The sequence below is a fragment of the Cryptotermes secundus genome, unplaced genomic scaffold, assembly GCF_002891405.2.
Source record: "Cryptotermes secundus unplaced genomic scaffold, Csec_1.0 scaffold721, whole genome shotgun sequence".
Taxonomy (NCBI): Eukaryota; Metazoa; Arthropoda; class Insecta; order Blattodea; family Kalotermitidae; genus Cryptotermes; species Cryptotermes secundus.
In genome coordinates, this window is record NW_019733845.1 from 8504 (window position 1) to 23692 (window position 15189).

Genomic DNA, 15189 nt, shown 5'->3' on the forward strand with positions numbered 1-15189 from the left:
TATATACAACTGTAACAAGAAATAGTTCAAATTTGCATCTCCCCTCGTCAAATCTAACAGCATTTCAGAAAGGTCCACAGTATTTTGGAATCAAAATTTATAATAGTCTTCCACGCAAAATAAAACAGTTATCCAAAAACAAAAATCGATTCAAGAAAGCACTATTACAATTTCTCCATTTACATTCATTTTATGGTATTGATGAATTTTTTGATTACACGGTTAAGAGGATTGATAATTGATTTCATTGGGATTAAATACTGAATTAATGAAAAGTTAAATTACAAGTTTTATAATTTTAAAATTATGTTTACATAAATATTTTAACATGTATTATATTTTTTGTAATTATTATATTTAATTGTTATATTGGACTATTGTCTATATCCTGAGTCTTACGACCTTGTAAAGGATTTTTGACATGTAAATAAATGAAANTTAGGCAAGACTTGCTCTGTAAATTTCTCAGCTAAACATAATTTTACCCAAAAATTAAATATTGAATATGGAAACAAAATTTTATTAGAGTCAAATGAGGTAAAATTCTTGGNAGTTAAGATTTCACATAGTGTGAGGTGGAATCCATATTAGGTCCCCTCGGCATGTCGGCTTCCATATGTCCTATTGTGCCTGTACTGCTGATAATGTTATGGAGAATTTGATGGAATGAGGATTGGCAGGGGAAACCGAAGTACTCGGGGAAAACCTGCCCCAGCGCCATTTTGTCCATCACAAATCCCACTTGACTAGACCACAGCGGTGGTTTCACTTTTCTTTGCATGTGAAGTAGAGAAATGCAGTAGTCACAACTACTGAAGATAGTGGAGCTGACATTAATATGTGAAAGGGCTGAATCTTCCAAATGGGTCATTGCTAGTATGAGTGACCAAAATGAACCAAGTCAAATTGCAGATGAATTTAATAGCAAAGATAAGGTAACATCAGAATGTGCCAGTATTAAGTCTGTAGAGTTAGAGAGTTCAACTCTCTTGTTTGCAAGTTTTTTCAAAGTTCATGCAGGCTGAAGGGTATAAATTGGATCATTTATTAAGATTGTGTGCATCATTTAACATGTGTGATGCAGCACCTTGCACCTTGTGACACTTGGCAGTGGTGGTTATATAGAAGGGTGATGGCTTCTGGTCCCTCACAGCACTTCTTGCTTTACAGGACCGGCTGAGATGACATAATATTTGTGTAACAAAATATAATTTTTAGGCTCATGTAAAGTGTTCCCCAAGGGGCTACTCTGGGCTAGCCATTCTGCCGTAACCAGTTGTAACTTCTGAAAAGACATTTCGCAAGATGGTGCTGGCTCCCACAAAGTAGCCTCAGTTGTTTTCAAGTTGGGATGTTTCTTACAACTGATGAATCCTCCTCCTTTATGCCTGACCTGTAGGTTCAGGAGGGGAACTTCTCAGATGAAGGCTTGTTGTAAAAGATGTAGGAAGGTGGGGAGTGAAGGATTAAGAACATTGAACACTGCATTGAAGAAAAAGGCAAAATAGGCCATCCTGAGCTTTGTGGTTTGATAAGATGAGTCAGTGAAGAAATCGTTGTTCTGCTTTGTGTGCATTTTGTGTGGTGGATATTCTACAATGAACTGTGTCAGGCATTCATGATTTGAACATGTATCAGAGGTGATGGAGAAGCATAATTTGTCTGATATCTATGTTAGGAATGATGTGTAATGAAAAATTTTAGGTTCTTTGAACAGTTTGATTCAACTGCATGATGACTGTCACTACCGTATTTCCATTTGATGCTACAGTGAATTCGTGGAAAAGAATAGACACAGGTTAAGTATAGTGGAATATGTTAGATGGTGGTAAGGGGACATCATGAAACTGAAGCCTTTTGTAATAATGACAGCTATTTGGATTCATTGTCAGAGCTGGCAAATTTGGGTAGCATTTTAGATAAACATCTCGATAACGCTGTCACAGGTTTTAGAGCTATTGGACATTGTTCTGATAGCCCCAACATCAACTGTGGAATTTGTCATTGTTATTCATAAAATGTTATTGATAAAACTTTTAAGTCCAAGAAGCAAGTAATTGGGCAGTTTGTGAGTAAGAAAAATTGACAGGCAGAGTCCCTCTATGAGTAAGGTAAAGTCATGAATTCAAATTTAAGTTTAATTTTCTTCCAAATGCTTGGACCATGTTAATGAAGATGTGAACACTTAATTGAACCAAAACATTAAAAGTATAGGGGGAGGGACATTATTAATTATCTATAGTATTTATGAAAGGGTTCAAAGAAGATGAGGTGGGCTTTGGTATTACCATTGTTGAAACTGATACTAGATGGCAATAATGAAGTCTCTTCAGGCCGTCAGCCATATCAATCTGGAGTTCATATCCAGGGTTTCATAGAGTCCCTGCATCTTCATCTTCAGAATTTGACTTAAACCCCTCATGAAGGGGGTCAGAGACAGTTTCTGGAACAGTGACTGACAGCCAGTTGCATGTAGTCCACATGAAACCTTGAAATCATATAATATACCAAAGGGTCAGATAACTAATACCAAGAAGCAGGTGTTGTCTTAGGAGTTCATGCTAAGACCATTTGCAACTCATAAGTTCTGTATGCGTAATTAAACATCATTTCTAAATTATATGTTTTTATTTAAATTCATCCCAGCAGTCTTTTTACACAGTTTTTCTATAATAATGGAGCCAGAATAGCACAGTGGGTATAGTGACTGGCTATGGGCTGGATGACCAAAAGGTTGTACCAGGTATGGTCAAGAATTTTCACTTCTCTATGTTGTCCAGAGCAGCTCTGGGGTCCACCCAATCTCCTCTACAATGGGTACCAAGGGCGCTTTCCCGGGGTCAAAGCAGCTGGACCGTGAAACTGACCACTCACCTCCAACTAATGCCAAGGTCAAGAAAACTTGTATCTCTACATCCACTCCATACGCCTTCATGGAGTAGTGCTTAATTAGTTAATTAGTTACCTTTTTACCTTTTCTGTAATAATGGCTAAAGATCTGAGTCACATTAAGTATATATGTTGCAGGGTGTGGATGCTGATGCAATGGAAATTCTACTTCAGTCAGTAAGCAGAAAAGAAGTAGATATCTTGAAGTCAAATAATATCCTGTCAGTACTTCAGGCTTCAAACATGCTTCAGTTCGAATCCATTCAGAAGACTTGTGTTGAGATGATTGTTCATCAGTGGCTTAGTGTCTCAACTTGCCTCCAGACAATGGTAACTGCTGAAGAACTAGACCTAATGACGCTGCATCATAAGGCTCAAGCTTTGGCACTGTGGGAATTTTCTAAAGTGAAAGAAACTGATGCTTTCCTTGAACTCCCAGTTGGCTACATAGAAAAATATCTTGGAAATGATGGACTGAATGTTACACAAGGAGAATTTGAAGTGTTTGAAGCTGGTCTTTGTTGGTTACAAGATAAACCAGAAGAAAGAAAGGAATGTGTTCTCAGAATTCTAGACTGTGTTCGGTTTGCTGATATTCCATTGTCAGATATTAAAACAATGCTTCTGTATCCAGTTATTGGTGAGAATACAGAATATGTACAGATTGTACAGTCCATAATATATATTAAAGGAGGGAAAAAACCAGAAGAACTTTTCAGTATTGATGAATATGATGTCCGAACTCAAACATCAAGAGATTCTTTGGAAATAGATGAAGGGGTATTATTCAGTGAGGAAATAAATTCTGCATCAGAACAAAAGAAAGCCAAACAATGCAGTTGTTCTTCCAAGAAAGATAAGGTCCAGGTGTATGTCGAAAGGCTTAAAATCATAAACAGCTGTTGCTGCTGTACTTCTGTTGAAGAAACTACAGTTCCTGTCAAGGACGGTGAAGTGTTTGTAGAAACCAGTCACCCAACAGATAGTGAGATCCATGAAGAAGACCATATCCGATTTACTGTTGCAACAGTTACAGCAGCAAGAAGACTACTGTCCACACCGTCACGTACATTGCCACTGCTGCCATGTGTAGTTGGCCATAAAAGAGATTGGATAGGTTTCAAACAAAGAGATTCAAATGACAATAATGAAGGTGGAAAAATTACAGCTTGCGATGGTAAACCATACGTTATATATTACCAAGAAGGGAAAACACAGCACCCAGTACCGTTTCTTCATTTGTCAAAGGCAAAAGAGGGACCTCTTGAACCAACAGGTTACAAGGTTATCTGTAAAGGTATGTGTCTGCATGAAAACTACAATAAAATGAGAAATTGGAAAAGGTTCTATACTTCAAGACCAATTTTATGCCCTTCTTGCATATAATTAAGCAAGATTGTTTTATACAAAAAAATTGAATTGTGATTTTGATACCATCATGTTTTCTCTGTTACTGCCCTCCCTTTAGCATTGTCACGGTGTGTTTGGTTTTTTCACTGATTACAGAACTTGTTTAAAGTACACTGGTTGAACTGCAGTACCTATAGACATCTGTGCTAGTATGTAATGTTTTGTGTGATGAGCCTATCACCATTGTAGAATGTATTATTATGCAAAATATTGTGATAATTATTTGCTGACTTCTAGTAGTCCAGAAGCAGGTAGAAGTTACATGGTGAACTGGTTATCCAGTATCAAAGAATCTGGAATTCTCATGCCTCCAACTGGCAAATATTTTAGAGAAAGATGAAGAAAGCAGTGTTCTGGGATTTGGCACTGTGTATATGTGGTGCTAACCGACATTTCAGAGGAACATATCGCCTCCATCTTCAGGGTAGAAGGAAAAATATAAGAAATCCGCAAGCGAAGAGACCGTGAGAACCGGTAAAAGCAGACTGAAGACCCTGGAGATGGAGGCGATATGTTCCTCCAAAACGTAGGTTAACACCACATATACACAGTGGCAAACTCCAGAAGACTGCTCTCTTCGTAGTCACTGCTGTGAAAGCCTCAAATCTTACATTTTAGGGAAACTTTACAATTTTTATAACATTACTTCAAAAACAGATTTTCAGTGCACATATGTTTACTTGCCATGTCCCTCCAGTTGCCATTTGCATTGTTGTACATCATCCCTGAGTCACATAGGTATCTTTGCAGTAGAGGCCAGATGAATTTGTGATTACAGTACAGTATTTCTGAAATATTTTACTGATCAATCCTCTGTGTTGTCTTAGAAGACTCATGCAAAAAAAAAACAACATTTTCTCAGAAGAAAGCAGTCTTCTGGGATTTGGCACCATGTATATGTGGTGTTAACCGACGTTTCGGAGGAACGTATCGCCTCCATCTTCAGGGTAGAAGAAAAAATATAAGAAATCTGCAGGCGAAGAGACCGTGAGAACCGGTAAAAGCAGACTGTGTGGAAATATACACAGCCTCAAATCTTACAACATTTTCTCACATAGGCAGCAGATTCATGTAATGGTGTACCCCATTCCTCATATGTGCTAGATAATTGGCGGTACACTGAATTTAAAATGGATTAATGTGACTTTCAAGTCTTATGTCTGGGATGTGGAAGGAGCAGTCACTAGATATTGTTGAGACTTAGGGTGTGATTTTTGCCACTCTTGTGTAATTTGTATTGCACCTGGCCACATCTCTTATCTCTCTCTCAGATGACATGTTTGTATATCAGTGACTTGGCTAGCCATGGATGGAATACAATGAGGGTGGTGTGAACCGCATCTATCATCTGGCGGGTCGCTATTTTTAGCCAGCTACAGACAGAGCATTCTTGTTATCTCAACACTTGAGAGGTACCTAAGGCATGTAGGTTGGTATGTCTGGCCACGGCTAGTGTGGCGGCTACTGGTGTTCAGAACAGTTCTTATCTCGGTGCGTCTGTTACATTCACGATGCCATTTACATTTTCATTTGAGGAGTACGCAGATATGATTTATGTGTACGGGTTTTGTGACGGTAACTCAGTTCTTGCCACAGTTGAATATCAGCAACGGTTTCCAAATCGTAGAATACAGAACCAGAGAGTGTTTACTGGAGTTTACCAGGCATTGCAAGATACTGGTAGACTTCCCAGCGTTCATAATGCAGCTGAGCGTGGTATTAATGAAGGCATCAGTGAAGAAGGCATTGTTCATATGGTACACCGCAGTCCACATACGAGTATGCGAAGAATTGCAAGACATCTTCGTTTTCCCCAGACGAGAGTGTGGAGAATACTGCATGCAGAGGTCATGTATCCATACCATGTGCAGCGAGTGCAATATCTCCGACCTGAAGATTTTGCTGAGAGGCTGAACTTTTGAAAGTGGCTCAGTGGCAGTCGCCATTTGCATCATTACATTATGTTTACAGACGAAGCGCAATTTAATCGTGACAGTATCAATAATACACACAATTCTCATTTGTGGGGAGATGAGAATCCCCATGCCACTGTTGAAAGCAACTTTCAACAACGTTTCGGTGTCAATGTGTGGTGTGCAGTTCTGGACGATCAGCTGATAGGCCTTTTCATCTTGGAAGGTCATCTTACAGGAGAGGCTTACTTCAGATTTCTACAGGAGGAATTGCCCCAACTTTTGGAGGATGTGCCTTTCGATGAACAAAGTCATATGTATTTCCAACACGACGGTGGTGCTCCTCATTCTTCACGTGGAGTTACAAATTTCCTGAACTGTCATTTCCCTGGGCGATGGATCGGATGTTGTGGTCCCCACCATTGGCCAGCCAGGTCTCCAGACTTAAGCCCACTGGATTATTGTGTGTGGGGATGGATGAAAGAACTGGTTTATAATGTGAAGGTGGCAACGTGAGATGCTTTGCTCGGTTGCATTCTGGACGCCGTTGACCACATAAGAAACAGCCAGCAGAAGCTGCTATGTGCTACCCGTGTGGTTCACAACCAAGCGGCAGCCTGTGTTGCGGCCAGCGGTGGCATTTTCGAAAATCAGCTTTAAGCACCAATCAATTAAAATTAAAGGTAATTTCACAGAGATAACTTTACATTCATACCTTAAATGTATCATGTATTATGCTGGTTTATTATTTTGTTCCGTTTATTGTCAGTTATCGCTACCTTCTNTTAATGCCCTCCATTTAACCTTCCCTTCTCTCCCCCTAATGCATACTCTGTACCAGCTCTGGCCCACTACCTGCTGGCCATTCCACCAGACCCTTCCCCTCCCCCTCTCTACTATTTCCCTATGTAGCCACACTCCTCTCCTATTATACAGCTGTGTTTACTTGACTGGATTCAGTCTATTGCACCTGCTCTGCTGGTTCACTCGCGGATTTCTTCTTGTCTTCTACCATAAAGATGGAGGCGATACGTTCCTCCAAAACGTTGGTTAACACAATTTCTGCACAGTGTCACATCCCAGAAGATGGCTTTCTGTCAAGTTTTTATATGTTTCATCAATCCAGAGAACCCATTAATTACTTGTCACATTAGCAGGATACTTAAGGCTTCATTCAAGCAGACATCTTATCAATGCATGACATCATACACTGTCAGCTTGCCTGTAATATTGCATCATCCAGTAAACAGTGGAATTGAATTAACCATATAGCTCACATTCATAAACGTATTTCACTTGCAATATGTCCAGATTCTTCTATGTGCTTCGCTGTCCACATTTCCATGGTAATGAGGTCAACAGTAGAACTTCGGTTATGTAGCAGCGAAGGTACCTATAATTACAAATTGTTACATTTTCGGTTACAGTTTCATTTCATTTGCACCCTTGTATACTAACGTTTTCAACGTTAAAATGTTCCAGCATGATGATAGTTTTTGTTATGTAGCACTGAGAACCTCTTATAAAAATCTGCACTGCCCTCCCACCTCCTTTTGAGTGTTAAGAGGGGAAAAACAGAGGGACATGACAAAGAGTAAATACATTATTCTAAAATGGCTCTCTAAAAGTTTGTGACAGTAGTTCATTTTATATACAAGTATGTTAGACATGTCCATTGTCTGAATACTTGTATTGACTCTACCCCTGTTTTCAGGCGACGGGTTGTCATAATACTGACAAATATGTAATTTTCTATTCCAATATTAATGGTAAGAGTTGAGATTGAGATTATTTTAACACTAAGCTAGTGCCCGAACGGCAAGAACATTGAGCCAAAAATTCCTTTCAGTTATAGCTGAATTGTTTCATGTGGATAGACACATTGAAAATAACGTATCTACAGAATGTTTCTAATGTGTCTCAAAAGTCAGTTTTTAATGAAATAATATGTATTTATTTATATTTAATTTATGTTAAAAGTATTACTTGGGAGCTGGGATAGCATAGTCGGTATAGCGACTGGCTATGGACTGAATGGCTGAGAGGGTGGAATTCGAATCCCAGTAGGGTCAAGAATTTTCTCCACAGTATCCAGACCGGCTCTGGGGTCCACCGAGCCTCCCCTCTAGTCGGCATTGGTGGTAAAGAGGCAGGGGCATGAAGCTGACCACTCACCTCCAAGTAGTGCTGAGGTGAAGAAAATGTGGACCCTATATGTCTACTCCCCGATATGCTTTCATGTCTTAGTGCTTAGTTAGTACAGACACAACTTTACCATTAAAAGTATCACTTGAATACTTAATTTTTTCTTACAGGGCAAGATTTGTACATGATTGGTGGTGAATATTTGCTAGGTTATGGCAACTGGCATCAGTCTGTTTGGAAATATGATGTAATCAGAGAGATGTGGAATTTTGAAACAAGGTACCTTATGTATTAAAACATTGTCAGTAACTTTGGACATTCACTTCTTTCTTTAATGCAGCTCTGTTTGCAATCTTTCCTTAATTTGAAATAACATTAAAATCACAATCAGCTGCTACATGTTTTAGTCTTTCTTGGCCATCCTCAGGCAACTGTTCACTTGTTGAAACCACTACACAGCATTAGTTCTTACGTTAAAATATTCTTTTATTACATTTTTGTCATTCACATTAAAGTACATTTGTTTGGGAAGATAGCTCTTTATCTTTTCTTGCAGTATTTTATACTTGTGGTGTCCATGTTTTTTGTATTGTTTTATGTAGACCTGTCAATATCGGTGTGGTGTTATCATTATTTTTAAGTGCCTCATTAGTATGTATGATCCGACTAGTTGAGTATATGTCACGTTTGTCGGTAAGTTTACATTAAGTTAGATTGAGGATGTGGTACTGGATCATAAAATTAAGGCAAAAATAACTGCCTCCTAACCTTTTAATGAACTAGGTTAGTTATGGGTGGTTCAGAATAACTTAGTGCTGGGCAAAAGTTTGTTTAGTTATCTCAGCAAGATTCATAAGAATTTGGGGAAAGGAAATCTGATTGGTTCTGTCAGCACAAATAAAGTAATAAGAAATCTGCATGCTGTGGTTATGTATTTTGGTAGGGAAAGATCTGGGAAAGTGTCCACTTGAAAGGCAGAAGGATATGGGAGGATGATACAAGTGAGGTAGTAAGGTATAGTGGAAATATCCTGTTCACATGGTATGCAGTGAGGAACTGGTTGTATGATTTTGGTGGTGGAAGCTGAGATCTTCTCATATGACTTCTGAAGTAGGAATTGACACTCACTTATTACCCTTCTGGATGTGGAAGGAGACAAAATTAAACATTTTCAGCAAGATGAAACACCATCTACACGAAATTTTAAAGAATGTATTAGCTTTTGTTTTATGATACTATTCTGTATTCCTGTCATGAGGTGTAAGCATATTCAATACTTCGTTCTTGTACGCTGTCATTTGTTCGTTGAGAAAAGAATTTGTTGCATCCACAGACCACTGGAAAGTTGTTATGTTGTCTGTATTATGTTTCAGCATAGCATCACCACGGAGGCATCACTCTGTATGCTACCTAGATGACTACATCTACATTATAGGTGGCTTTGGTCGGCATCGTGTTATAATGGATTCTGTTGAAAAGTATCATGTTGGATCAAGTGAGTGATAGTTATGAGTATGGTTCATATCTAGTGAAGGGGTGTACAGCAGGAAACCCAGATTATGTACAACCAGAGGATAGAGGAAGAGCCTGCTTCAGCATTGTTAATAATTGCTATTGGTATACATAGTTTTAAAGTGGACTGTTTGTACTTCAGTTGTGTGTGAATTTCACTTTTCTTGCTAGGTCATTGAATTTTTGTAATATGTTTTTTTAATATTTGAAGATAGGGTCTGTTAATGATGAAGTACCAGCTGCTTTTTAATGGAAGTCAGTGCAAGGCCACTTAGTCCTCCTCTTCCTCCTCTCTGTATCGACCTGCAGTACAATTTTATTCTATTGAGGACTGAGGAGGAATGTTAAACTGATGCATATATAGATGTGATTTTGAGTACTAGCGCTGCCAACTTATAAACTTTTGGCATCGCCATTCTTAACTGGTTTTTCATTGTATATGGTTCACCTTCAGGATAAGGTTGTTTGATGGATATGACACTGTTAATTCATTTTTAAAGCATAGCAAATTCAGTATTGTATGTGGCAGCTTCAGGAGACTGTTTCATAGAAGTGAAATGCCGTAATGTCCAGAAGTGACACAAATTCATCGTTTGGAAATTTCCAAAAGCCAGAAGGAAAGAGACCACAGGGAAGACCAAGGCGTAGGTGGTTGGACAATATTAGAATGGATCTTAGAGAGATAGGATGGTATGGATTGGATAGATCTGGCTCAGGATAGGGACCAGTGGAGGGCTCTTGTGGACACGGTGATGAACCTTCGGATTCCATAAAATGCTGGGAAATTCTTGAGTAGCTGCAGAATTGGCAGCTCCTCAAGAAGGGCTCGGCTCCATGAGTGAGTGAGTGAGTGAGTGAGTGAGTGATTTAACTGAGTATATAGGATGTCCATTTTCTCATTTAAAGATCATCTGCATTCAACTGTAGGGTCTTTGTTTCTCCATTTGCTTTGAGTCTTCACAGATTCATTGTTGGTAGCATTCCAGATTTCCCAAAGCCATCACACCACATTTTTTTATAATTTACGAGGGCAAATTGAAGTCTTTGCCCCTATTTTTTTTTTCAGCCACAATAATACACATACAGGGAAATCAAAATACAGGCAGTGTTCTAAGTACCTTTGACTATTTTCCACATAGTCACCACCCTGGTTCAGGCATTTGTCCCATCGCACCTCTAGTTTGGAGATGCCACTGTTGTAGAATTCAGCTGGTTGAGCACAGAACCACCGCCGGACAGCGGTTTTAGCTTTGTCATCGGAAATGAACCTCTGGCATGCCAGGAACTTCTACAGTCGATCTTCCTGGATCTCACTGTCACCGGAGATGAAACATGGGTATTGCATTTCACTCCAGACTCCAAGCAGCACAGCATGGTGTGGAAACATCCCGGTTCACCTGTCATGAAGAAATTCCGCAGAACGCCATCCGTTGGGAAGTTGATGGTCACGGTCTTTTGGGATCGCCGAGGACCACTCCTGCTGGATTTCATGCCACGAGGTGCCACCTTCAACGCGGACAGCTCTTGTGGCACACTCGCACATCTGAGCTGCAATCAGGAAAAAGTGATGTGGTTCTCCTCCATGACAATGCCAGGCCTCATGTGGCAAACAGGACCACCACCCGACTGCAGTCATTCGGATGGGAGATTATGGAGCATGCACCATATAGTCCAGACCTCGCCCCCAGTGGTTACTACATGTTCGGTCCGCTGAAGAAGATCCTGGCAGGCCAGAGGTTCATTTCAGAAGATGACGCAAAAACCACTGTCCAGTGGTGGTTCTGCAATATGTTCCTCTGAAACGTCAGTTCACGCAAAATCTACATGGTGCTACATCCCAGAAGACGGCATTCTTCATAGTTACCGCTGTGAAAACTTCAAATCTTACATGAGTACCATTTGTCACGCAGTGACCAAGTGATATTCAAGTTCTGTCAGTTTTAACTGTTGTATTAACAGCATGGATTCAGTAACTTTGCCAAAGATGAAGGGTTGAATCAAATGATCTTGTAATGGACTACACCAGGCATTAACTTTGGGGCTGTTCTCTAATGTACTCCACTGTAACAAGAGGGTGTTATGATCCCTAGATGTGTACATTTGATTGTTTACCCTTCCAGAAATATGAAATGAAGTCTCATCCAAGAACATGATTTTTTCTCAAAAAAAAATGTCTGCGTCTATTTTCTCAAGCATGGTCATGGCAAATTGCTTATGGGCTATTGCCTGCACCACTTGCAACTTGTAAGCATACAGATGCAGATGTTTTCATAATACCCAATACACCGTTAAATGTGGCACTTCTAACTCATGCTGCAGCTTGAGTATATTTACATGGACTGCAGACAAAGACCTTACATATGCTATTGACATTTTCATCAGATACGAGTGGATTCTCCTTATGCTTCTTGTACAAAACACTTTCAGTCATATTAAACTGTATCAGGTATTATCAATAGTCCTGATAGTGGCATCATGTGATATGTTGTAAGATTTGAGGTTTTCATGGAAGTGACTATGAAGAAAGCAGTCTTCTGGGATGTGGCGCCGTGTGTTAACCGACGTTTCGGAGGAACATATCGCCTCCATCTTCAGGGTATAAGAAAAAAAAGGAAATACAGAATACTGCTTTCTTCATGTGATATTTTGTTCTGAAACGTTTTTGCACCCATGTTTCTGACTTTCTTTCAATAAACCATTTCAAGTACTTTGCATTCTTTTGTGTGTTCATGGTGATTGAGCTGATGGTTGACACAGTGAAAGAGAAGTCAAGCTGCTATTGCAACAGTTGACAGTGATATACTGCAGCATAGAAGGATGGACCTCAAATATTGCTTGGATATTGTATATGTGACATGTGGTCTCCACGTTTAATGCGTTTCATGTTCCGAGTAAACTTTGAGAGCTTCTCTCACAGATGATGCACGGTGTGTCTGTGTCTTTCATGCCGTTTTTATATGCACTATACATGTCTTTTGATTTTCCTCTGATCCAGATACTGATGTTTGTATTCCTTCAATTCATCTCTATAATTTTCTTCACAAAACTGTACATGAAGCACATAATGGCATACTCTGCATTAATAAATCATAAATCTTGTTTCATTGTTATCTATCCTTTGCCATCAGAAGTACTGCGAGCCATAATGAAATGCACTGTAAGCTCAGTCTTGTGATATTATGAAGACTTTCTGCACAAACATATGAAAACAAATAAGGCTACAAGTTTGAAATGCCAACCTTTGGAAACAGTGGAAATACGTAACTGTGTGTTTACTTTCCTTCCTTCAAATGATCTCCTCAGTAGCCTCTTAAAAATCTGGCTGTTGGACTTCAGGTCGGTCTGTATACAGAATTTGCATTATTACTGTGTCCATTGCATGATGTGCATAAACTGAACGCACACACACTGGAAATTGTGTCTGCAAATTTCACCTCAGAAACCACTGGTCAGATTTTTGATGAGATTTTATGTTTGAGGTCCTTACAAAAATTTTAGGACCATTTTGATGTTCATACAGATTGAAATAAACTTTCATAAAGGAGTAAATGTGTTTGAGTATCATTTTACAACTGTTTGATAAACAGTCTTATATGAAAGTAGTCTCATTAATATAATAAGTGCTGGAGGGATTTTGATTACATCTGATATTAAGGGTAGGGTAATGGTGTGAGACATGAACCTTATATCTTAATGGGTGTTTTATAAGACTGAAATCACACGAGACATCATACAAAGAATGCATGTGAAAACTGTATCATTTAGTAGGGATTGCACCTTTCCAGCCCTTGGTTTCTTATGTGGTTTTTGCACATGGCTATCATTTTAAGATTTTAATTAATGTTAATTGGTCCAGTGAATCAGATCTGTTATTTGCTTTCAGTTATTACTACCAACTGCCTTGAAACTTCTTTACACATCAGACTTTCAGGCCTCTTCCAATTCAAAAATAATTTTTGAATATATGAGTGATTTAGGCATTTGGCAGGGCTTCTTGAACAGGGGATGATTCATCACAAGGCCCCAGCCTTCACAGGATAACATTAACAGAAAATACTCAGACGAACATCCATGCTCCAAGTGAGATTCAAACCCATGATCCCAGTTTTCGAATGGTAAAAAACATTAAACATTTAAACCATGCAATCAGTTTGATCAGCCTACCTTGAATCTAGGAATGAAAAATGAAGCAACAATATTTACATTTACAGATATTATGTGTTTCCCATCAAGTTTTCATGAAACTGTAGGCTGAAGTGAAATTAGGACCATGCCAGCAAAACATTTGAAGGATATGAAGTATTACTAAATTCCATAACACAGAAAAGAAAGAGCCATGCTTCAGCAGCATATAGCCTCAAATTCCAATTCTGACCCCAGAACCATTCTGGATATGCTGATGAAGAGAATTCCAGCACCCCTGCCAGGAATAGAATCCTGGTTATGTAGTCCCCACTCCACAATTTTAGTGAACCTTTCCAGACATGGGATTCCTGTGTCCATATGGAGCATGTCCTGACATCATCATCATCATCAGTAATCTGTCAGACGACAGGTCCACAGTCTCTTTCAAAACAATTCCTCCACTTAATGCGATCTAGAGTTTCTCCTTCAAATGACAGTATCCTCTTCTGTCCCCAAGGTCATCCAGCATCTTCTTACGTCTTCTTCCTCGTCTTCTTGTCACTTCTATCCGCCCCTCTATCTTTCCTTCAATAACTTCTTTTAGAAGGCAGTTTCTGCGTAAAACATGACCAATCCAATTAGCCTTCCATTTTCTTATTTCATGTAGGATATTCCTCTGCTCACTGACTCTAATTAACACTTCTTCATTTCTCACATAATCGGTCCAACTGATCTTCTCCATCCTTCTCCAACACCACATTTCGAAGCTTTCCAGGTGTTTTTGATCTACTGCCCTAAGTGTCCATGTTTCAGCCCCATACAAAGCGATGCTCCAAACGTAGCATTTCACTAGTTTCTTTCTCAAATTTGAGTCAAATTTGCTGGTAAAAAGATTCTTCTTCTTGCTAAACGCAGCTTCTGCCATGGCAATCCTAGATTTAATTTCACACGTACACCTTCCATCATCTGTTAACAAGCTACCCAAATATTTAAAACATTTCACATTCTCCAGTTGTTTTGGTCTATCATTATTGTGACTGGGGTTGGTTGTCTTGAAATTTTCATTACTCCACATTCATTTCCATGCCATAGCACCTTTCAGTTTCAATTAGTCTATTAATCATGCCCTGTAGCACAGTTTCTTCCTTAGCCATTAACACAAGGTCATCTGCATATTTCACAGTTTGAATAATTT

At 39.2% G+C, this 15189-nt stretch overlaps 1 protein-coding gene across 9 annotated transcripts in view; it reads left to right on the forward strand.

Annotated features, from left to right (window-relative positions):
• LOC111868261 (kelch-like protein 30) overlaps positions 1–15189 on the forward strand; it is a 26471-nt gene that overhangs the window by 2312 nt on the left and 8970 nt on the right. For 7 of the 9 annotated variants that reach the window (XM_023858751.2, XM_023858750.2, XM_033752988.1 and 4 more), the window contains exons 2-4: positions 3028–4186; positions 8528–8636; positions 9731–9852. In XM_023858751.2, coding sequence (XP_023714519.1) covers positions 3028–4186; positions 8528–8636; positions 9731–9852 — 1390 coding nt within the window. Of the gene's footprint in view, positions 1–1648; positions 1799–2788; positions 2892–3027; positions 4187–8527; positions 8637–9730; positions 9853–15189 lie in introns of those variants that run through there. The other 2 variants (XM_023858754.2, XM_033752987.1) reach the window with 2 other exon arrangements.